Raw genomic sequence first — 25,358 nt, 5'->3', positions numbered from 1 at the left:
GACTTTGAACTTGACTTTGAATTTGACTCTGATTCAGACCCATACTTTATCCCAATCATCCATACCATGTTAGGTGTGTCATGATCATGGGGACAGAGTCTGTTCTTACATGATTATATAACACTTTAGCAGCAGAATATAAATGCAGCCATGATCCAACTATTTATAAGTGTTTTTATACCACTTTTATGAAGTTACTCTAGCTATGGATTCCCTCTCTCTTCTTCTTCTTCTCCTTTTTTTTTTTAAGATTTTATTTATTTATCTGATATAGAGAGTGGAGAGATCACAAGTTGGGGGAGAAGGAGAAGCAGGCTCCCCGCTGAGCAGAAAGTCCAATGTAGGGCTTGATCCTACATTGACCCTGGGATCATGACCTAAGCCAAAGGCAGACACTTAACTGACTGAGCCACCCAGGCACACCTCCCTCTGTCTTCTTGAATCTATGAGGAGATAAGATTTCCACAGACCTCTTTGTATCTTTAGGGCAGCCTGTTGGTGGACAGGACTATCCTTTTTCAATCTCTGGGCCACGAATAGTTCTGGAACAAGTGAGGGAAGAAGTGAACATGGGGAGGAGAAAGTAAGGACCATGAAAATACACCAAGGCCTAATCTGGATCACTAGTTTCTTGTGAGCTATATGTCTATCATTAAAGACTTCCTCAATGTGTTGTGGTCACATAAGCATCCTCTGTAGAAGGAACTCCAGCTTCATCACTAAGAATGAATTATAGACCTCTGTATTTAAAACAAATGTACAATTTGCCAATAATTTAAATTTTGTCTTGGTACATAGTGGTATCTGCATTTTACAGTTATGGAAGGGAAGTGTTAGGTCAACCCTGCAGTAGTCAGTGCCAGAGATGTTCTATTAAGGCTACAGCAGGAGGTTAGCAAGATGAGAGACAAGAAAAGAGAAATTATGGAATGCTCATGAAAAGAAATGGGCAGGAAAATCTTCCCTCCAGGGTTGACTTCTTTTTTTTTTTTTTTAAAGATTTTATTTATTTTTTATTTATTTGACAGAGATCACATGTAGGCAGAGAGGCAGGCAGAGGGAGGGGGCAGGGAAGCAGGCTCCCTGCTGAGTAGAGAGTCTAATGCAGGGCTTGATTCCAGGAACCTGGAATGATGACCTGAGCCAAAGGCAGAGGCTTTAACCCACTGAGCCACCCAGGCACCCCCAGGGTTGACTTCTTATAATGAAGGAAGTGCCCCTCCAAGGAGCTTTGGAAAAGAGACTAATATAAAGGACCAGTATGGTCCATAGACTAGTTCCCAGTGGCAGGTACTGATTAAGGAAAGTAAAGACTCCAGGACAGTGTAAGGTGTTCACTGATGTGTATGTATGTGTGTGTGTGTGTATGTGTCTCTTGGAAGTCACTTGGTATTCTTCATACAAAATTTTCTCCTAAAGAAGATTTATATGTTTCTCGGTTCTATTTTTCAACTGAGATTATATCCTGATCTAAGTAACAAATACAAGCAGAAGTCAAGATAAACTCGCTGGGGAGATTCTTTTATTGAGGTACAAAAAGAAGCCTGGAAGTCAGTAAGGCATGAGTTTGAGGAAGACCATGACTTTCTTCGCTCCAAAAAGAGAGCACTGCCCAAAGCACTGGCCAAGATGAGACAGTCAGAGCCAAGGATGATGATGACGGTGAAGATATCATCGCTCTGTACCCATGTCTGTGGAGAAGTTAACAACTTCCTTCATGAAGAAACTGAACTTTTCCATTACTTTTCCTATGAGAAAACACATAACAAGATTCATTAAACAAGAGGAAATATTATATAATGTCAGAGCCAAAAAAGAACTACAGAAATTATGAGGCAGAGCTTAATGTTATAGATGAAGAAACTAAATCCCTGAAAAGGAAGGTCCTTGCCACAGACACTTTCTGACAGACAGAAGCTGAGTCTCCCTAGTCCAGTGATACTTCTACCCTACCTACTGTCTCCAGGGATCCCAGAACCTGGGCCCATTAACCAATGCCTTATAGTAACAAAGGAGGAGCAGTCCGCCGCCTGCCCCTCAGCCTTTCCTGGCCAGCAAGGCCTGTGATGAAGCTGGGTCCTGCATTCGTGAGAACGTCTACCACAGGTCCCCTTCAGTGTCCCTGAACACAAGCCAGCTTCTAGGCCAAGGCCCAATGTGTGCGCATGTTAGAGCATCTTCCCTTTCGTGAATTTTCCCTGTTCCTGAATAGAAATAAAGAGGCAGACATATCCTTCTGAGCTCAGGGCCTAAGCTGATATTCTAACATGTTTAGATAATCACAAAGATGAAAAATACAAGACCAAAGATGGGTAGCCAAAATCCAGTGGTCTAAAAGAAACTTAACAATGAACAAAATGGACTTAGTGTAAGGTAAGAAATGCTAAGGTGCTTGTTCTGCATTAAAGAAGTGACAACTACCTAGTTACGTTGCCTTCAAAAATACTGCACAGACCAAACAAAAATACTTTAGCAAAACATGCCCATGTAGCCCAGGTCTAAGCACTGAGAGCTTGCATCCCCCGTTTTAGATAAGAAAAAAAAAAAAAATTCAGGGTAGGCTTCTCTTCTTCCTCCCTGAAGCTAGAGTTGTTTAGAGCCCCTAGGAATGTGAGAAGGATAAAGGCTCTCTAGCCACAGTTTGTCTAAGAATCAAGCAGTATGGCCACAAGTATCTTAGAAATCATGTAGGATAGTGGTTTTCAGTGATTATTTAGTATGGAGTTCAAGATCTTTCTTTCTAACAAGATACTGTGGAGAACTCCACTACCTAAAATAGCCAAAAGCTGAATTTGGGATTGGAGACCACCCCCAAATGATTCCCTTAGTCCTCTTGCCTTTCTAGAACCTCTGAGCTCCTTGTCTTACTGGACTCCCTCAATTGAGACAGGAATTGGCAGGTGGGTGATGGATGGAACTAGTTCAAGCTGGCAGAGCAGGTAGCCCAAACCTAGCCTGACTGTGAGACAGACAGCTTTCTTTCCCTCCCAGCTGTTTCTGGAATAAGCACAGCTTATGGAGAGTGAAACAGGCTCATAGAGGAGAGGTTTTCAGTGAAGGACACTGGCCACAACTTATTTTTCTTCCCATGAGGTACTCACAAGTTCTCAATGCATAGGTGGCATTCATTCCCATAGGTGATGTAGTCAGAACCACAAACAGGCAGGTATGTGATGGGGCAGGGGATGGCTACCACTGGGTACTTCTTGTAAATGCTGCAGTCCACCTGCTGTGGGCACAAGAGAATGTCCTAGTCTATGCTGGCCTCTGTTGGGCAGGAAGCAAAATACCATCCTAGGAGTCCCAGCTGAGATATTCTGATGCCGCTCTGGCTACTTCTACTAATAATATCATGACCATGACGAATACTAGTACTGCTGTCCCCACCTCTGTCACTACTATCATACTCTGTTAATAATTCCTGAGCACTTCCATGCTAGGTTTAAGCTTAAATCATACATGAATTTTCTTTGTTTAATCTTCATAACAACTGAATAGGGCAGGTTCTACTATTACACCTATTTATAGAGGGGGGAAATTAAGGCTTAAAAACAGAGAAGTTGCATAATGTAAAAGCTAGTTGGTGGTGGGGCTGGGATTTAAATTCAGAGTCCATGCAATTAACCATGATAACTCTGTCCTGCCTCTCACTTGTTGTCCTTTTCATGAAGACTTTACCAACCTCTCAGCTGGAAGTCATCTCTGTCTCCTTTAACTTGAGTTTGTTTTTGTTTTTGTTTTTTTGGTCTACAGTTACTTATATGTATGTCTTATTTCTTCAACTGCCTTCTGGAAAATAGAGGAGATTTTTAAATCTGTGTCCACCTCCTCCTTTGCCCCCTCCCCAAACACCCTGAATTAATTCTACATATATATTTCAAAAAGATTTGATGACTAAATGACAGTCAATAGGAATTGAAATTAAAATCTAAATCAATATACTCACTGTTGTTAAAGGCAGACTAGCCGCTTCTGAAAGAGAGTTACAGATGGAAAGGTGAAAAATGAAGCAATGTCTTGAAGTCTCATTAATTAATGTTAATTTGGGCTGATGGATTGAGACTTTGTATTTGCATCAGCACACATTCTGTTCTTATATAAAACTCTAGCTGTTTGCAGAAGAAGCTAAATGGTCAATAAGGTAAGCCCTTTATTCGGGCAGGAGAATTTAACCTGTTTCTTCCCTTTATTGACTATGGGGCATTTTCTGGAGCTTATGTCTTTGATAATGATTCAAAGTCAGATAACAATAGACAGCATTGCAGGCACCCCTCCTAAGAGCCTGAAGTGCCACCATCTTTGAAATTCTCCCCCTCTGAATTGATACAAAGAAATAGGATGGAATGCCCTTAAGGTATAAGAATCTTAATTTATTTAAATAATTTTCACCATATAAAAGTCTAATTGTTGACTCCTGGGCTTTGGAGAATTGTGTTTTATTTCGATTCTCCTGGATTAATTTGGGGAGACATCCAAGTTTTTCCATATCATTGCACTGAGGAATAGTATCTAATAACACAACCACTTCCAGTGACCTTATGGAATGGTAGACTTATGGAGAAATTAGTTCTTTTTTATCTATGGCTCCATGGATGAGAATAAAAATCCTTGAAAGGGAAAACACTGGACCCAACACTCTCCAGCACCTGTTGGTATGTAAGTGTCCCCCTTCTTAGGTCAGGGCTTACTGTATTATAAGCTAGTACCCTTTAAGTCCATATGACCAGACATTTCCCTCTAATGCTGAGAAGGGGTTATTTGGGAAGACAAGCTTAATGGCTACACCGGGCACTCTCTGCCCTTAACTCACCTGGGTTACTGAAGAAATGAGTCATTGTGCAGAGCAGAAGGAGCCCCCCGATGGTCTTCATGGTAGAGATGGCTGTGATGCAGAGACTGTCAGGGCTGTCACACCAGCTACGTCAGCCAGACCCTAGGAAAGGGGTCAGGTTTATATGCCAGTGCTTGGTTTCTCCACCTTTCCTGTGAGGTCATCCAGAGTCAGTATTGGCTCTGAGAGGCTCTCAAAACACACTGTCACACCCTGGGTGGTGTTGCGGTTCTTGTCACTTAATTGCTACTTATTATTTGACCGAGAAATTGATTATTTGAGGTGAGAAGTATTTTCCTGCCTGAACCAGAGGTGGGGACTGTTATTTAGAATTCTCAACTTCAAGCAGTAGAAGAAATGAACTATAGGCCACTTGGCCTATTTATGAAATAAGTAAAGACGTCAAACTTTTTTTTTTTCACCAAATAAAGAATATTAGACTCAGATTAGGCAGATCATACTTAAGTTTATATTCTGCCTCCTAGGGGAAATACTGTTTATTTTTGAAGCAATGAACGCAGGAAGCAAACTGGGACCTGGTGGGAGGAATAGTGACCTTAGCATTTATGAGACTTGGAGAGGGGCATTGACATTTTCTAGCTGTGTGAACTTGGGTAAGTCATTTATGTTCCATGAGCCTGTATCAGTCAGAGAGACCTAGTTATGCTGTGCTAATATATAACCTCAAGATTACTGTGACTTAATATGTTTGTTTTTTACTCAAAAACAAAGTTTTGGGTTGTCAGCAGATGGTGCCTTCAATGCATCCCAAGTGGGCCGAGTCATTTTGGAATATTGTTCATTGTCAAGGCGAAGTAAAGATGTGTTCTGGAGAATTTCCATTTTTAGCAATTATACATTCCCCTCAGAAGTGACACTACTGTCATTTTCCCTCACCATGAAGTGACCCGGCTCAACCATAGAGGTTACAGTGTGATCTTATCTTGTCTCTTGAAGACCAGAAGGGAGAGAACTGGAAAATAGTTGCCGAACTGTACAGTGACCACCTCAGAGCCTTAAATTCATGCCCTGTCAAGTGGGACCTACTTCTAACCACAATAGAATTTACAGAACTGGAGTCACCTACATAAAAATTTGTTTTAAAATGCAGTGTGTCATTGTAATTTTTTCCCAAAATTTTTAAAGCTTTATTTGTTTGTTTGTTTGACAGAAAGAGATCACAAGCAGGCAGAGAGGCAGGTGGAAGGGGAGTGGGAGGGGGAAGCAGGTTCCCTGCTGAGCAGAGATCCTGATGCAGGGCTTGATCCCAAGACCCTGAGACCATGACCTTAGCCTAAGGCAGAGGCTTAACCCACTGAGCCACCCAGGTGCCCCATGATTGTAATTATTATTAATGATCTGTCAAAGGTCTCTGCTATGGTTTGCTGACATTAGATTGTAAACTATGTCCAAACACAATTGTCCAATTAGCTATTTTTTGTTTGTTGGGCATGAGGCCATATGTACAAAAACCTGGAGGAAGACAATGGACTCTGTTCTACCAGTCTTTTGCTTGGTGGCTTTATTTTAGTACATTCTGAAACATAGCATCTGCAAGGATAATAAGATAATAAATGCCATTGCATGGCTTCCCAAAATTTTGACTTCTACATCTGTTTGGGAAGGAATATAATGTAGTAGTTAATGCAGGCATTGAGTCCAGAAGGTCTTATTTGGAACTCTTGCTTTTAATAATTGTTGACTCTATGACTTTAAGTATACAAGTTACTTAAAGTATACAGGTTACTTAGGTATACAGGTTACTTAGGTTAAGTATACAGGTTACTCTGGATGTTTAGATTTCCTCATCTGTAACATAGAAATAATATTTACTGCCCCAAATAGCTTTGAATAATGAATGCCATTACATATATATATATATGTACATATATATATACACTCTTGTGTGTGCATGTGTGTGTGTATCAGAGTGCCAAGATTATAATTAGAGCTTCATACATGGTAGGTAGAATATGGAATGTGATCTTCAGGACAACTCATTGAGGAAGGAATTTTTATTACTCTAATTTTACCAGTGAGTAAGCTGAGACTCAGAGGATTCAAGTAATCTTCACAAGGTCATGATACTAATTAATAGGGGAGACGATGCTGAGTTCAGTAATGGAAAAGAAGAGAAGTAAATGCCATAATAAAGAGTTCAATATAAGTTTTATTGTTTGCTATGATAGTTTGAAGACAATGAATATTGAGAAAAAGCCATTATGTTTCAAGAAGAGGTGTCTTTGTTGCAGTTTGAAAATGTATTTAGCAAAGAGGAATGGGAATGTGTTCAAAGGGAAATTAGAATGAAGTAGAGAATAGCATAATAATTTTTTCAGATATTTGATAGTCAAAGAGAGGAGGGAGTGAAAGAAGCGAAGACTCCAGGAAGGTCTAGAATAGATTGAACCTGTCTTACAGCCAAAGGGAAGAAGAATGAATTTAAGATACATGGTGAAGGGTGGCTAGTTACAGCATTATAGAAAATTGTAACTAGGAGAAAACTATAATTTGTCCTGCAGATCACATTATCATATATAGAGAGATAGATATGGTATGATATATCTATATATCTATATCTATATGTATATCTGTATATCTATCTCTCTATATATAATCTCATTCAATACTCAAAGCCATTCTGGGATGTAAATATTATTTCTGTGTTATAGACAAGAAAATTAAAACATCAAAAGCATAACCTGTATCTTTAAAGTTGAAAATCAACATTGTAAGGTTGGCTCTGGCTATTAAGTTCTGGGGTTGCCTTTTGCAAGAGAAAGGTATGGAAGCTGGAGAAGGCTGGAGAGGCTTGGTACAGACATCAAAGAAAGAATGTCAGATAGTCAACAATGGATATGAAAATTAATGGCCACTAGACAAAATTAGCCCTAGATTTCTGCAGGTTCAGTCAGTACCATGCTGAGTATTTCTCCCAAAATATATTATGACACCGACTAAGAAATGAAAAAAAAAAAGTGACTTTCTGGATAGGGAGTATGTACATCAGAGACTGGAGGGGAGCCAGAGAGATGGCCATAGGCTCAGAAGAAAGTCAAGTGTTTAAGAAGGTTCTGATAGACTATGCAAGGTGTGGGTAGTTAAGAGTTTAGAGGTCAAAGTTCAGAATACATGTGGACTTAGTAGTAGTAGTAGGTTTGGAGAGTATGAACAATTGTTTATGGAGGCTTTGGCTAGTAAGCAAAATATCAGATTAATTTCTTAGGGGTGGGGCTGAGATATTAATCCTCAGGGTGTATCCAAATATAAAGCAGATAAAAGATTGGTGGAAATAAAGTTCTTTGGATTTTAAAAGGTGAGGAAAAGTGAGATCAAATAATGAGGCACGGAAGGTTTGCTTAGGTTAGAGCAGCTGTTTACATAGAAATTTTTAAGTTGCATAATGAGCCATGAATTATAGAGGGAGGATCCTTTGGAGGCGAAAGGTGAAGCTTGAGAAGACAAAATGTCATCTGTTTAGGCTGGAGGCCATGTCTTTTTTTTTTTTTTTTTAATTTTATTTATTTATTTGACAGAGCAAAATCACAAGTAGGCAGACAGGCAAGCAGAGAGAGAGAGAGAGGGGGAAGCAGGCTTCCTGCTGAGCAGAGAGCCCGATACGGGACTCAATGCCAGGACCCTGAGATCATGACCCGAGCCGAAGGCAGAGGCTTAACACACTGAGCCACCCAGGCGCCCTGGAGGCCATGTCTTTATTTCTCCTAGCCTTCTTGCGAGGAAGAAGAACTTGAGACCTTGTAAGATGATGACCATGGCTCCATGCTAGGGAAGGCAGGGTAGAACTAATGTGGAAAAACATAAAAATGAGATGAGAAAAAAATTCGAGAGTATTAGGTATTTCTTCCCCCAGTGGATTTAAGGTGCCACACGGAAGAGAAAGATGAGCCATCAGAAGGTTGGAGATGAGTAGTAGAATTAAATTTGTGCAGGACCAGATTAAAGACGTTCTGGGTCAGTTAGCTGGAGGGAAAGAAGGAAGCCAGCACCACGGCTGGGCAGTAATCCAGGTATAGTTTAATGGCTGTAAGAAGGGAAAGGTACAATAAGAAATTTAACCATATATTATGCACTTACTACGTGCTGCACTGTGCTACATTTGGCATGTGCGTTATCTCATTTAAGATTTAAAATAATCCTATGAGACTGGTGTAGTTATTTGTCCTGTTATTTAGCTGAGGCAATAGGGACTTAGAGAAATGGCGAGTTTAAGGTTAAAAGCCAGTACATTTTAATTGCTCTTGTGTATTGCCCTTAAATCTAAATCTAAGAGATAGATTTGGAGACACATTGGAAATTAGAATAATAGGAGTGAAACTGGTCAAATCAAGGAAGTCAAGAAGGACAGCTAATGTTTTAAATGAGCAGGCAGAAGGAACTGGGCGCTGGATCAGAGTATGTCACCTTTTCATGGGTGAGGATCATCTGGAAAGAAGCAGGGTCCCAGTGGGGAGAGAGGGTGATCTAGAGTCAGAGGACAAGTGTTCCTTCTGCATCACTCCACTCTCATCTGTCTAAGGTGCAATGCTGTGACAGTCCCTTCTCTACACCGTGCTTCCTGTTTCTCCCACATCTCCTGAGATGGTTTGAGATTGGTGCTTCAGGTTTTCAAGTTAAAAACCCTTCCTTGAAACACTAATATGTACAACGGATAAATAATTCTGTGGATTGGAGGTGGTAGAGAAGAAGCTGCAGCTCTACTATTTACCTCCTAATTGCTGTATCAGCCCATTCCAAACCCCCTAAGTTCGTTCCTTCCTGGCCTCTATCACATACTCCATCCAACACCCTCAAGGTCTTCTTGTGATAATTTTAAAATCAATGGCCTAGATTTGGGTGGGCTAGCTCTTGCCTTTTGTTTGTCTTCTCTCTCTTCCCTATGTGGCTCCTTCACATTCTAGCTCTTTTTCTTCCTCCTTTCCTTTTCCTTCACCTCTTCCTCCTACTTCTTCTTCTTCTCTACCTCCCCCTCCTCTGCCTTCACCTCTTCCTCTCCACCCCTGCCCCTCCTCCTCTTTTACCCCTCCCCCTTCTTTCTCCCTGCCCCTCCCCCCTTCCTTACTCCTCCCTCTTTCCCTCTCCCCCCCTCCCCCTTCTTCTTTGTACTCCTCACTGTTCGTGCCCTTTTGTGTGCTGGGACACTATAACCTAGAGATATGGATATTTGCATTTTGATCTTGTGTCTGGCAAGACCCTGTTCCTTGATTTTCGCAGCAACAAGGAGTTAGCACATCCAGGGATCCTATGCTTTGATTCTCTTTAATTTTTTTTGGAATTGCTGAGGCCGAACAGTTTCAATTATGGGACAAGGTGATGTAAATGAAAGGTAACAACTCTCTTTCCTGTTGGTTCTTTTTGCTCCTGTGTGACCTCACACTATCTGGATTTAGTTTTACACATACACACACAGCTTCCAGCTCCTACTGGTAAGATCACGTCTATCAGTCTATCATGCTCAGTACTGAAGGGAACACTGTTTCTTTTGGGAGAACTCACAATGCACTTTATTTTATTAGCTTCATTAAACGTCTGTAATACTTTAACTCCATTTTCTCCAAAGTTAATTTGCCATAGTTTACTTTACAACATCTACAGAGATGCTAGTGTTTTCTTTAACCCTGAGAACTAAGGATTTACTCTTATTTCCTCGAGGGTTATGATGTACAATATAAAGATTTGTTACTAAGGAAGATCACTGAATTTTTGGTCTGTTTGGCCTGCTTAGCAGTTCTTCATCATATGGAACAGAACTCCATCTCGGTAGGGCTTCTAGTGTCTAGTGTCCTCAGTGGAGACTGAGGGAATGAGTCTGCTCTCTCTTTCCAAGTCTATCCCTTCAGATATGCAAAGGCAGCTCTGGAGGTTCTAGTCAAGGTCCTTTTTCTACAGATGATACAGATCAGCTTCTTTAAAAGTTCTTTTACAGTGTAGAATCCCTTAGGTTCTCTAGACCCATTACTTAATAACAGTGAAGCACAAGCCGTGATCACCCTCACCATTTCCCTTTGCTATTCTGGTCAGTGTCATCCTCACTGGAGATAACAGAGAGAAATAAGGAAGATTAAAAATCCTACTTCTTAGAACTTCCTTTCTTGTAGGGTAAAAAAAGGAAAATAATAAAAAACAGTAAGATGATTCCATATTTCGACAAGTATTTAAAAGAAATTGTATCATGGCATTGGAACAGTAAAATGTGGAAATAAGGAACATATTGCATTGGGTGATTCGAGAAGCCTTCTCAGAGCCTGAATGATGAGGACAGACCCCTGCATGATGACAAGGAGCCATTTTGGAAGAGCCAGGGAATCAGTGGTGCAGAGAGAAGAGTTAGTATGATGGCCATAGACACATCAAGCCTATGGAGGGATTCCATTTTCTCCAATTCCAGGATTATATAAAGTGGCTGGTTTTTCTTTAAAAGAGTCAACTTATAAGTCAGTGAGGCTCCAGCCCGTGTCCTCTGTGATTAGGCTACATGTTTTCCACTGAATTCTATGTGAAATTGAATTACAAAATTCTTTCATCTATTTTTTCTTTAGATTTTTTTTCCTCCATGTGTCTCTCTTCTTATTATTTCTTATCATAATCTTTCCTCCTGGTGACTTGAATTAGTTTCTGTGTCTGGGAGCTTATGGTCTCACACATCCATTTAATGTCTACTTACCGAACTCCCATTATATGCCTCACTTATTATTATATGACTTTGTTTTATTCATTTTCATCACAGCATTCATTGTTACCTGTTATGCCTGTTGCTTTATTTGCACATCATTCATCTCTGGCTCCTGCGATGCAGGTTCCATGAGAACAGGATCTTGCCTGCCTTGTTTGCTTGCTTCACTAGCCCCTAGTATACAGTACATTGCAGAGTAAGAACTACTCCACAAATCATTACCAAATGAATGAATGAATAATTTTAAGATTCCACATCATGAGTCACAAGGTAGAGTAACAACAGAATTCATCCAGCATTGGGAAGAAATCATCCAGCTTGCATCACTGAATTTAAAAAGAAAGAAAGCATACCTCACTGGAACTGACACAAATTTCTTCATTTTAAGATTGAACTTTAGATTAACTTCATTAAGAAGAGGAAATTGTGAAATATTTAACATATTCTCCTCCGCTTTGTTTCCCAGATGACACAGAATCTCCTTTAAGTTGAAATCACTGTTGTCTGAGCGAACATGGGCTCTTTTGCAGGGCCCCCTTCAGTGGCAGAGCCCAGAGGGCAAATGTACCCACTGGAGCTGAAAGAGAGTCTCTGCCCTGTTCCTCAGCTGCTACCATCAATGCCAGGAAGCCACCAATCCTAGTGGTACCCATAAATAGATAAAAAGATTTATCAGTTAAGCCAAAGTTTCTATGAATTAAGGTTATACCTACATATTTTACGATGGGTGCTATCTAAATGTAACATGTCCAGATCAGATGGCCAGGCTAGAAAGAAATACATAACTATGTCCCCATCTTCTCTTACCAAACTTCTCTCTCTCTGACAGTCCTGCCTGGAAGGCAATTAATTTCCATTCCTTGACTTTTAACTTGGTGGAGTTACTGTTCTACTGTTCCATTTCTTTGGTCTGCCTTTTATTATCTTTGAAAATAGAGATGGAAGGATGAAATAATAAAATAATGTTAAATTACACAAGATGATCAAAATTAGCAAGAGAAGATCTGTATTTTAGGAGACTCTTTGAGAAAACAGAAAGACCTGAAACGATTTTTCCCAGCTCCAAAGATATCCAACCTGATAGACCCTACTGACCAGGGGTGCCAGGGGAAGGAGAGAGGAGGATGTAAGAGGACAAAAGCCCTGTTGCTAGCAAAACTGAGCTGTGTAATAGCTGGAAAGGGGAGGGGGAAAGCAGAACTGTGGGGACCATCCCCGTCAAAGAACTGGTCAGATTACGATAAAAGAGTGAGGCTGACATCTAGTGGCAGCAGTAGGTAATGGTACGGAGGCCATGAAGTGAAATTTCCCCAGCCTCAAAAGTAGAATAATGGCTTCATCTCCCTGTTTAGTCAAGATCTTTCCGTTATAAGTGAGAGCTTATAAGACGGATTAAGCAAAAATGAAAAATGAATTTATTGACCAATGTTTTAGGAACAGTGGAATGATTAAGGATTAAAAATGCTAAAACTAAGGGGTCAAATGATATTTACTCTTCCTCTGAAAAACATACTTTCCCCCCAGAAGTTCTTGGGACTTCTCCCTCCTTCTATTAGCATATGAACATTTTTTTTCCTCTAGTGAAGGTGAGCTTCATTTACAAGTATGAGGTAGAAAGTCTTAAACAGCCGTGTTTGTATGTGTGCTTGAGATGTTTTCTTATGCTCATCTTTAGGTGAGATTAGTGGGGCCGGGTCAGATCTCACAGGTGAGCCTGCACTTTGGGGTTAAGTTTAATTCGGGAAGTGACAGATCTAAGACGCAAGGAAAATGAAAGCTTATTTTAAACAATCATTTACACAGGGTAAATGCCACCTCTTTCATTATTATCTTTATTTGTAATAAATATATCAGTTGGTTCTTCATTTGTTTGATTCCTTGATTTTTAGCTTTGTTCCAAATTTGGGTGTAGCATAGATGTCATTTATCATATGCCCTTAAATTCCAAAAGAAATAGTTTTTGGAATTAAGTAGTGAAATGAATAAGCAAGTGTAGTACTCCATCACTCATCAGTCACATTTTCCATATTTATAAAATTTAATATGAGGACCAAGTTCCCTAAAGAGAAGAGATTTTTAAAAATGAGATTAGTATCATAAGGAAAGTAGGTATTGTTTCACATTCTCTCATCTTCCAAATGTAGTCCTGAGCAAGGGAGCTGCTTTGCAATTCCCTTTTTACCCTTCTCTTCCTGCCCACCACCCCACATTCCTTCTCTATATCTTAATTATTCAAAATTATGTTCTGTGAAGTTTTTCAACAGAGAATCTTTCATCCTAACTCATTCCCATTTTGATACCTTTGGAATCAACATAACAATGCCAGATTTTTTTTTTTTTTTACCAAGATGTAAAAGATGACCACAACAAGAATGCTATGCCTAATAATTCACATAATTCACACTCTGTCCAAATTTTCACCAGGTTTACACTGCTCATAGACCACAGTCTATTCTCCTTACTCTGGTATATATTTTCTCAGAGGGCTAGCTTCTGCCTAACCTTCCCCCTTGAGGTATTACTGTTCTCTAATACACAACATTCATCTCAACACAATTTTTCGCTTAAATTTCCCTAAAGACCCCGCACCATTTTCTTGGTTCCAGATGTTTTCCAAAGCAGAGAGCCCTGTATAAATTTCCCATTCTATTTTCTCTTGCATTTTTAAAAGAATCCTTGAAACTTAGCTTCTTCCAAGAGACTCCCCACCCTGACCCCCATCTCAGGCTGGCCGTTGATGTATATTGATCAACTCACTTGGGTAAGGGATTGCAAACATGTTACCCTGTAGGAGCCAAGCTGGTAATATAAACAAGTGGAGGGGGTCACCTACACCACAAAAGAGAGGTGGGACTGTCTGAAATGCCTGAACTCCATTTAGATGGGCAGCGGCTACTAGACAGCTGTTGCTACTTTTTTTTTTTTCCCATGTGAAATCCCAACTTCCTATTAACACAACTTTAATTTTTCAAAATAAGTTGGAGATCTATATTTTGGATAAAATCTGATTTTTGAAATGCTGTCAACCATTTCAAGACTTACTAAAATATTGTTTGGTTGAACAAAACCAGTGTTGTTTTCTATTATCATACTTTTTTTAGGCCTGTATTCTTTTTGCCAAATGAGATCAAAAACTTCTGAAGCACCTGGAATATTTTTCATTCTATTTTCTTGGTAGTTATTTATGAGAGTCCTACACTGAGTAGGCTTGAGGGATTCTTTTAAGGATAGCAGCTATGACTGTGTATCAATTCTGGCCAAGACTTGCACGCTTCTGTTTTCTTTTGTCTAGTTTCAAGATTTTATTTAAAACTTCAGTTTTAAAGTTCTTTTGTCTAGTTTCAAGTTTTATTTAAAACTTGAAAAAGTGCAAGAGGGTTCCCCTTTCTCCACATCCTCACCAACACTTGCTGTTTCTTGTGTTGTTAATTTTAGCCATCCTGACAGGTGCGAGATGATATCTCATCATGGTTTTCATTTGTATTCCCTCATGATGAGTGATATTGAGTATCTTTTCGTGTGTCAGCCATCTGCATGTCTTTTTTGGAGAAATGTCTGTTCCTGTCTTCTGCCCATTTCTTAAGTGGACTATTTGTTTTTTACAGGGGGTGGATATTGAGTTTGATAAGTTCTTTATAGATTTTGGATTCCAATCCTTTATCAGATATTCCATTTACAAATACCTTCTCCCATTCTCAAGGTTGCCTTTTAGTTTTGTTGATTTTTTTTTCTTTCACTGTGCAGAAGATTTTTATCTTGATGAAGTCCCAGTAGTTCATTTTTGCTTTTGTTTCTCTTGTTTGTGGTGATGTATCTAGTAAGAAATTGCTACAACTGAAGTCAAAGAGTTTCTGCCTGTGCTCTCCTCTTGGACTTAGATGGATTCCTATCTCATATTTAGGTTTTTCATCCTTAAGAAATTTATTTTTGTGTATGATATGAGAAAGTGGTCCAATTTCATTCTTCTGCATGTATGTGGCTGTCCAATTTTCCCAACTCCTTTTTGTTGAAGAGACTATCTTTTTTCCCTTGGGTGTTCTTTTCTGCTTTGTTGGAGATTGGATGACCATAGATTTGAGGGTCCATTTTTGGGTTTTCCATTCTGTTACATTGATCTATGTGTCTGTTTTTGTGCCAGTACCATACTGTCTTGATCACTACATATTTGTAATACAGCTTGAAGTTTGGACTTGTGATGCTTCCAGCTTTGCTTTGCTTTTTCAAGATTGCTTTGGCTATTTGGGGTCTTTTGTGGTTTCATACGAATTTTAGGATTTTTTTTGTTCCATGAAAAATGCTGGTGGTATTTTGATAGGGATTGCATTAAATATGTAGACTCCTTTGGGTAGTATAGACATTGTAACAATATTTGTTCTTCCAATCCATGAACATGGAATATTTTTCCATTTCTTTGTGTCCTCTTCAGTTTCTTTCATAAGTGTTCTAATTTTCAAAGTACAGATCTTTTACCTCTTCAGTTAGGTTTATTCCTATATATTTATCTTATGGTTTTTGGTGCAGTTATAAATGAGATTGATTCCCTCCTTTCTCTTTCTGTTTCTTTATCATTGGTGTATAGAAATACAACAGATTTCTTTACATTGATTTTATATCTTGTTACTTTGCCAAAATTGTGTATCAGTTTTAGCAAATTTTTGGTGGAGTCTTTTGGGTTTTCTATATAGAGTATCATGTTGTCTGTGAATAGTGAAATTTTTACTTCTTCCTTGCTGATTTGGATGCCTTTTATTTCTTTTTGTTGTCTGAGAGTTGAGGCTAGGACTTCCAGTACTATGTTAAATAACAATGGTGAGAGTGGACACCCCTGTCTATTTCCTGACCAGAGAGGAAAAGCTCTCAGTTTTTTCTCATTGAGGATAATATTAGCTGTGGGTTTCATATATGGCCTTTATGACGTTGAGGTATGTTCCCTCTGTCCCTACTTTGTTGAGGGTTTTTTTCAAGAATGGATGCTGTACTTTGTCAAATGTTTTTTCTGCATCTATTGACAGGATCATTTGATTTTTGTTCTTTCTTTTTTTAATGTGGTATATCATGTCAATTGATTTATAAATATTAAACCACTCTTGCAGCCCAGGAATAAATCCCACTTGATTATGGTGAATGATTGTTTTAAGGTACTGTTTGATTTGATTTGCTAGTATTTAATTGAGAATGTTTGCATCCATGTTCATCAGGGATATTGGCCTGTAATTCTCTTTTTTAGTGGGGTCTTTGGTTTTGGAATCAAGGTAATGCTGGCCTCATAGAATGAACTTAGAAGTTTTCCTTCCATTTTTATTTTTTGGAACAGTTTGAGAAGACTAGGTATTAACTCTTCTTTAAAAGTTTGACATAATTTGTCTGTGAAGCCACCTGGTCCTGGACTTTTGTTTGCTGGGAGATTTTTGATTACTGATTCAATTTCTTTGCTGGTTATCTGTCTGTTCAAGTTTTATACTACTTTCTGTTTCAGTTTTGGTAGTTTATATGTTTCTAAGGATTTATCCATTTCTTCCAGATTTTCCAGTTTGTTGGTATATAATTTTCCATAGTATTCTCTTATAATTATTCATAATTTTGTGGTGTTGGTTGTGATCTCTCCTCTCATTCATGATTTTATTTATTCGGGTCCTTTCTCTTTTCTTTTTGATAAGTCTGGCTAGGGGGTTATCAATTGCATTAATTCTTTCAAAGAACCAGCTCCTGGTTTCATTGATCTCTTGAACTATTGATTTTTGTTCGCTGGTTTGTTTCTATATCATTTATTTCTGCTCTAATCTTTATTATTTCCCTTCTGCTGCCTTTAGACTTCATTTTTTGTTCTTTTTCTAGATATTTTAGGTATAATGTTAGTTTTTATGTTTGAGACTTTTCTTACTTCTTGAGGTAGGCCTGTATTGCTACAAACTTCCCTTATAGAACTGCTTTTGCTGCACCCCCAAAGGTTTTGGACCATCATGTTGTCATTTTCATTTATTTTCATGTATTTTTTAAAATTCCTTCCTTAATTTCCTGGTTGATCCATTCATTCCTTAGTAGGATATTCTTTAACCTCAATGTATGTGTGCTCTCTCCAAATTTTTTTCTTGTGGTTGACTTTCAAGTTTCATAGCATGTGGTCAGAAAATAGGCATGGTATGATCTCAATCTTTTTATGCTTGTTGAGGCCTGATTTGTGACTCCGTATGTGATCTATCCTGGAGATTGTTCCATGTGCATGTGAAGAGAATATGTATTTTGCTCTTTTAGGATGAAATGTTTTGAATATAACTATTAAGTCGATCTTGTCCAGTGTGTCATTCAAAACAATGTGTCATTGTTTTTCTGTCGATTTTCTGCTTAGATGATCTGTATATTGATGTAAGTGGGATGTTAAAGTCCCCTACTACTATTGTATTGTTATCAATGAGTTTCTTTATGTTCATTATTGTTTAATATATTTGGGTGCTCCCAAAATGGGGGAATAAATATTTATAACCGTTAGCTCTTGTTGGATAGACCCCTTTATTATGATATAATTCCCTTCTTCACCTCTTGTTACAGTCTTTGGTTTAAAATCAGAGTTTTCTTTAAGTATGGCTACTCCAGCTTTCTTTTGGAAGCTAAGAAAGCACTTCCAAGTGTCTTGCCTAATTAGCTCATGCCTAAGAAAGTGACAGCAGCTATTAGGAAGAAATGCTAATGTAACTTAATAATTCCACATAGTCTGGTAACATTCATGAATTCTCATTCATCTTGCTTTGCGATGGTAGATACATGGTTATTTTCCATTTTTTTCAGTTCCCATTCTTTTCCTTTAAATGACATTGCAATCATCAGAGTCTAGCACTTGCTCTGAAGATGAACACATATTTTCTTTATTGGACTAGCTTCTACACCCCATTTCCTTCAGTGCTCAGCAATAACAGCCTCATGGGTTGGAAACATGACACTGGAAGCCCATAAAGATTCTTTTCAAAGGAAGATATGCACTAAAAAGTTAGTTCAACAGACTTGGGAAGTTCAAATTAGCTCCTGGGAAGTAACCATGAGCCCTTGGAATATCCCTCCTGATAAGAGTGATTTTATAACCTGAGGTTATAGGCCATACCATATAGCTTATGATCAAGTGAATGTCTGTTGTTATTCCCTGTGGTCCTGAGTCGCTTTGTGTCAGTTTGACCTCTGGGAATTCAGGGTGGCTGGAAACAGTAGTTGTCAGTCATTCAGGTGCCACAAAATTAGGTGACTGGCTTCTAATGAAAGGGCTGGGTACCAAGGTGTTGGTGAGCTTCCCAAGTTGGCAAAACTTCATATGTGTTGTCACACATCATAGATGGGAGAATTAAACACTGTGTGAGTCCACTGGGAAAGGTCAACTGGAAGCTTGTGATTGCTCTCTCCTGGACTCCACCCTGTAAGCTTTCTACCTTTGTTGATTTTACTCATATCCTTTCATTGTAATAAACAGCTGCCATATATATAACAGCTTTTCTAAGGTCTATGTGTCCTGCTAGCAAATCATCCAACCTGGGGATAGTCTTGGGGATTTTAATACAGAAGATCAAACAAGTCATGGAAGAGTTACTAACAAGACATAAATTGTTTCCAAAAACAACTTCAAATGGAGTTAAAATTTATCATGAGGAATATTATTAATTTTTTATCTAATTTTACTATTGAACTTACTTGAAAGGCAAAGGAATATATAATTCAACAGTAATTTTTATCTATGTATGCCCACATAACCATTTTATTATTTAGATGTATAATTATACCTTTATCTATGTCTTTACCTATGTCTGTGTTGTTATCTATATCTATTTATGTCTACCAAGCAATATGTATGGGCACTATTCATAGGCATGTCAATGTTATTTCTTATAAGTTTTTGAGTGATTTGAAAAAATGGATTTCTATTCATCGTTTGGGTATAATCTATAGATATCTATTAATATGATCTTTGTTCAGTTCTGCCAAAACACCACTTAAGCTTTTCTTTCTTTTTTTTAAATAAGTCAACTTTGAATGTTAACTGAAATTTTCAGAAAGACTTTTCTCTTTATACATAGTATGTTCTCAATCTTTTATGAACAATAGAGGTTATTTAAAATAAATATCCCATCCCTCAGTAAATCCAGTTCCTTGGCTAAGATTATTTGATATTCCTGTGAGGAAAAACAAAGAAAAAAATGGTATTTTATTTTGAACTTACCACTGATCAACACAAAAAAAACACTCATTCTTGTAAGTGTGGCCATTTGTAGCACAAACATATGATATCACATCTGGACACTCTGATGTATAAGAAGGATCCAGTGGGTAGTACATTTTACATGGGGGCTGCAAATATCAAAAAAATGTCATATGAATAACAGTCGGTAGATTTTCTTCCATCTATTCCTGGCCTGTCAGTTTCTCCCCCCTAGAAATAATATCAAATATACCTATTCAATTGATCTTTTTCAACATTTTCTTCTGGGTTTTGGTCAGGCAGGTTTTTTGCTGACTGCAGTGTCAGAAAATGTGGTGACGCATTCATCTCCTAAAGTCATAAGCATTATAAAATCCCCACTTTTTCCCCTATGTAAAGTTTCCACTTAAACTTGGAATCCCAATGCCATGAATTCATTCTAAGAAGTTTGTGAGTAAAGATATGTATGTATTTGTGAAATTCTAGGGGAAGGAGCTCCAATATAATTGTTGAGAGTGAGAGTTCTGTATTGAGGCTGGGAATAAATCCTGTATTTACCATGGTTTAACTTTATGACCTTGAGCAACTGACAGGTGTCATTTCATTTAATGCTCAGAGATGCATTTTACTGTTATAATGTTTGTGCTACATTAGATTAAATGTAAGTCTGAAAAGGTTATACATGCCCAAGGTCACATGGAAAACTTTTGTTCTACATACCCCTGTGAAGTTTTAGGTCTCTCATATCAAGAGAGTGATCAGATTAGCATCACAATTCACTGAGAAATTTAAATTTACCTTAGGCCATTTATTTATATCACGTGGTTTGAAGAATGCTGCAGACAAAGTACATACACAATAGATTAAAAGAAAATCGTTCTTCATGGAGTTTGATTTCACCCACTGAAGTTACTAGCTGAATAAAAAAAAAGTAATTACTCATTTGCACAAAAGTATACAAAATAATTTATAGCAACAGAATTTGTGGGTGGTGTTCTTTTGTTAACTAGTTTATTCATTTATTCTTTCTTTCCTTCATTTTCATAGTCCTAACTTTATAAATTTTCTATGTCACTGAGGAAAGAGTAAAAACCAGTTGAGGTTGTAGGTGTAATTTGCAGACTATGTTATTTTCATTAAGTTACCTGATTTTTGTTGACTTTATAGTTTCCTCTTCATTGCATCGGGATGAGTGTATGTACTTTGAAGTCTTTTTAATTAAATATGTTATGATAAATAAAATACTGGGCTTATTCCTACCAAGATACCAAACTAAAGAGGATAGTAAGATGATGATCAGAAACTTTAAGGGCTCCTTGGCTCTGGAGAGACTGACTGATTTTGGCAAACTAGTTTGTGTGAGGATGTTGGTGTTGCCTGGGGGGATAGAGGGTGGCCAGCTGGCTGTGGGAGAGGGAAATAAGAAAAGACTTATCATCGTCCTGCTCTTTCTTATCTCTCACTGTAATATGATCTCTTTTTTTTTTTAAGATTTTATTTACTTATTTGACAGAGATCACAAGCAGGCAGAGAGGAAGGCAGAGAGAGAAGGAGGGGAAGCAGGTTCCCCGCTGAGCAGAGAGCCCGATGTGGGGCTCGATCCCAGGACCCCAGGACCATGACCTGAGACGAAGGCAGAGGCTTTAACCCACTGAGCGACCCAGGCGCCCCTGTAATATGATCTTTGAAATAGTCTGGAAAATTCTAGCTTTCCAAAAGTTAGACTTTCCAAAGTTCAAAGAGAAACTTGAATTATATTTTAAAATTTTTCCCAGAGGAAACAAGAAGCCTACCAACCTTTCCAGGAATAGACTATGCCAATTGCATATATAATCTTTCTAAAATTTTTTAAAAAAGGAATACTTCTTGATTGGATTATTTGTTCTTTGGGTGTTGAGTTTGCTAAGTTCTTTATAGATTTTGGACACTAGTCCTTTATCTGATATGTCGTTTGCAAATATCTTCTCCCATTCTGTCAGTTGTCTTTTGATTTTGTTAACTGTTTCCTTTGCTATGCAAAAGCTATTGATCTTGATGAAATCCCAATAGTTCATTTTTGCCCTTGCTTCCCTTGCCTTTGGCGATGTTCCTAGGAAGATGTTGCTGCGGCTGAGGTCGAAGAGGTTGCTGCCTGTGTTCTCCTCAAGGATTTTGATGGATTCCTTTCTCACATTGAGGCCCTTCATCCATTTTGAGTCTATTTTTGTGTGTGGTGTAAGGAAATGGTCCAATCAAGAAATGGGCAGAGGACATGAACAGACATTTCTGCAAAGAAGACATCCAGATGGCCAACAGACACATGAAAAAGTGCTCCATATCACTCGGCATCAAGGAAATACAAATCAAAACCACAATGCGATATCACCTCACACCAGTCAGAATGGCTAAAATCAACAAGTCAGGAAATGACAGATGCTGGCGAGGATGCGGAGAAAGGGGAACCCTCCTACACTGTTGGTGGGAATGCAAGCTGGTGCAGCCACTCTGGAAAACAGCATGGAGGTTCCTCAAAATGTTGAAAATAGAACTGCCCTATGACCCAGCAATTGCACTATTGGGTATTTACCCTAAAGATACAAACGTAGTGATCCAAAGCGGCACGTGCACCCTAATGTTTATAGCAGCAATGTCCTCAATAGCCAAACTATGGAAAGAACCTAGATGTCCATCAACAGATGAATGGATCAAGAAGATGTGGTATATATACACAATGGAATACTATGCAGCCATCAAAAGAAATGAAATCTTGCCATTTGCGACAACATGGATGGAACTAGAGCTTATCATGCTTAGCGAAATAAGCCAAGCGGAGAAAGACAACTATCATATGATCTCCCTGATATGAGGAAGTGGTAATGCAACATGGGGGCTTAAGTGGGTAGGAGAAGAATAAATGAAACAAGATGGGGTTGGGAGGGAGACAAACCATAAGTGACTCTTAATCTCACAAAACAAACTGAGGGTTGCTGGGGGAGGGGGGTTGAGAGAAGGGGAGTGGGGTTATGGACATGTGGAGGGTATGTGCTTTGGTGAGTGCTGTGAAGTGTGTAAACCTGGTGATTCACAGACCTGTATCCCTGTGGATAAAAATATATGTTTATAAAAAATAAAAAATTAAAAAAAAAAAGAAGAAAGAAAATACTGTAGGGAAAAAAAAAAAAGGAATACTTCTTTCTAATTAAAAAAAAAAAACCCCAGAATCTTTTAATCACAAAAGTGGCTAGATATAGTAATAAAAAAGAAAAATAAAGGCCTCCAATACATCTGAACCTAAGAAATGAGACCATGCAAAGATCAACTGAATTTCTTTTTAATCTTAGTATAGGAAAGGCTATCTAGTAGGTGAGGTGCTTGAGCATGGTTTTGATTAGCATTTTTTTTATAATGAAGTTGAATATCTTATACAGATTTAAGAGCCATTTCTGTATTTTCAGGGTATGTGTATGTGTGTGTGAATTGTATATGTAAGCATATTACTCATTTGGCAATTGGTTTTATTTTTTTTCCTCAGTTTTAAGTATTCTTGGGTATTAGATATATTAGTCCTTTATCTGTGATATGTGTTATAGATATTTTCTTCCAGTCTATCAGATATCTTTTAGTTTAAGGAATTTACACTAAAGATACACTTCAAACAATACAAAATACATAAACATGAGATTATTGCAGCATAGTTTGTAATTGCAAAGTATTGGAAAACACTAAATGTCCATATGTAGAAGACTGATAGATTAAACTTTAGTATACCCATCCAAGGAAGCTCTGTATCATTGGATAGAAGAATGAGGAAGCTCCCTGTGAATTTATATGTACTGATTTACAGGATATTTGTATATTGAGAAAAGCAAGTTGCAAACAGGTATCTGTAATATGCTATCTTTTATATAAGAAAGTAGGAGAATGACACAATGTGCACACATATGTTTCTATTTAACACAGTAAAGACAGAGATCAAAGAGATTGGTTCTGTGAAGACCGCTGTGGGGTTGGAATGAAAAGGAAAAGGGGTATGGAGGTAATGACCCTTCTCTGAACCTAAACTTTTGCTCATTTTGTTTTATTTTCCTTGTGTTCAAAATAATTTTGAATTGCCTTTTGAATTTTTCTTGACCCATGCATTATGTAGAAACATGTTATTTCATTTTCAAATTTTGGAGGGTTTTCCACAGTAACTCCCTTCCCTAACAGGGATACCCAGTTGATGCCCACTCTGCGTGGTCCAGCCTAACATTCCCCACTTGGTCACACATGGCAATTTTTCTTTTCTACAACTTAAAGAATATCACTTGTTTCTCTCCCAAGACTTGTAAGTTTGCTTACCTGAAAAAGCAGTATGTGCCAAAGTGGAGGAAACCAGGAAAAATATGGTCGTGTAGGAAAAAGCAGCCATTTTGATCTCATCCAATGTCCTGCTCTGGTGAGACCTGGGAAAAGGCTTGAGAGAGTTTGTGCCTAATATCTTGCACAGGTGGATTTCCAAACATGAGAGAACCTACTACGCTGAGGTGTTGCATTCCTATAAATTTGACCATGATGGTCTCCACTGGCCTGATCCACTGATCAGGATCCACTGATCCACTGGCCTGATTCAGAACTGAGGGCCCTTCTGCTCCAAAGAGAGAAAGTAAACCACTAATTTTTTTTTTTTCCCCCTGCCAGAAGCCATGTGTAATCCCAGTCCTGGCTGGGGGAGGAACTGGGCTCAGGGCTCTCATCAGGGCTGGCCCAGGCATGTTCCTTTTACATAGGTTCACCCTATAATCTACCAACTACACTGGAGTATTCATATGAAACAGTCTACGTATTTATAAAAAATTTTGAATAAACAGGTGTGAACTGAGGACTGTCCTGAATTATCAGGGACAAGTCATTTTATAATGTGAGTCCTTTGATTTCCTGGGATAGACCAGTTTCTTCAGTCCTTCATTTCCTAGCTGGGTCTCTTCTTGCAGACCACTTACACATGCTCAAATACAAAAAATGAATAGAATTGTTGGCCTTGGATCATAAAAATTATGTATACCTTCCCTGAAGCAAGAATCAGGATACATATTTAGATCTAAATATATTTTTTTATGATTCTTATATAGGTACACATAATTATATATATATATATATATATATATGAGAGATCCAAGTTCAAATTCTAGCTTCAACATCTCCTAGAAGTGTCTTAGAAAAAATATGAACTTCAAAGCATATTGAAATGGTCAACTGATACTATTTAAGTAAAGAGTTTATCTATATTAAATTGTCAATTGATTTAACCAAACTCTTCTCTTGTAGGGACAGAAATACTTAGGACCAGAGAGAAGATGTTTTTCCAAGTCATTTCCTCAACTTCCTCCTGTCCTACTCTGTCCATTCTGTCTCTTCTCCAGATTGTAGCTGGTGGGGAGGGGGAGCATGCAGAGAAATGAAGGAGAACCCTATTAGCTGCTAGTGAATTTTTCCCTACCTTCATGTGCAGAGGAAGCAAAAGGAAGATACTGGAGGAGAATAAACACATGGGAAAACCTACTGACAGAGAAGAAATGCAGATATCCTACCACCAGTGTGAACTAAGGATGGAGGAGATGAAGAAATATTACCTGAGTGAGTTGCTGCAGAATGTGAGCCTGCTCTAGTCACCCTGAGGTCAGAGCTAGCCTGGAGTAAAG

General features: G+C 38.3%; 2 protein-coding genes across 3 annotated transcripts; both read right to left on the bottom strand.

The window, feature by feature from the left end:
• Positions 1-1,505: 1,505 nt before the first annotated feature.
• SPINK7 (serine peptidase inhibitor Kazal type 7) lies at positions 1,506-4,922 on the bottom strand. Of its 2 annotated transcripts, none has more exons than XM_013053265.2 (4): positions 4,811-4,922; positions 3,947-3,972; positions 3,102-3,229; positions 1,506-1,748 (listed from the first exon to the last, which is right to left on the bottom strand). In XM_013053265.2, exons 1-4 carry the CDS (start codon positions 4,869-4,871, stop codon positions 1,703-1,705), a joined length of 261 nt encoding a protein of 86 aa, XP_012908719.1. In that variant the 5' UTR covers positions 4,872-4,922; the 3' UTR covers positions 1,506-1,702. The 2 variants fall into 2 exon arrangements, with proteins under 2 accessions (XP_012908719.1, XP_044935567.1); XM_045079632.1 differs by having other exon boundaries at positions 3,102-3,226.
• Positions 4,923-19,715: 14,793 nt separating this feature from the next.
• Positions 19,716-24,088, bottom strand: SPINK13 (serine peptidase inhibitor Kazal type 13). Its single transcript, XM_004738112.1, has 3 exons — positions 24,019-24,088; positions 20,497-20,534; positions 19,716-19,847 (listed from the first exon to the last, which is right to left on the bottom strand). Exons 1-3 carry the CDS (start codon positions 24,086-24,088, stop codon positions 19,716-19,718), a joined length of 240 nt encoding a protein of 79 aa, XP_004738169.1.
• Positions 24,089-25,358: the final 1,270 nt, after the last annotated feature.

Source organism: Mustela putorius, unplaced genomic scaffold, assembly GCF_011764305.1.
Source record: "Mustela putorius furo isolate JIRA1106 unplaced genomic scaffold, ASM1176430v1.1 tig00000407_pilon_pilon_pilon, whole genome shotgun sequence".
Taxonomy (NCBI): Eukaryota; Metazoa; Chordata; class Mammalia; order Carnivora; family Mustelidae; genus Mustela; species Mustela putorius.
The sequence above is the reverse complement of the archived record's forward strand: the minus strand, read 5'-3'. Positions and strand labels throughout refer to the sequence as shown.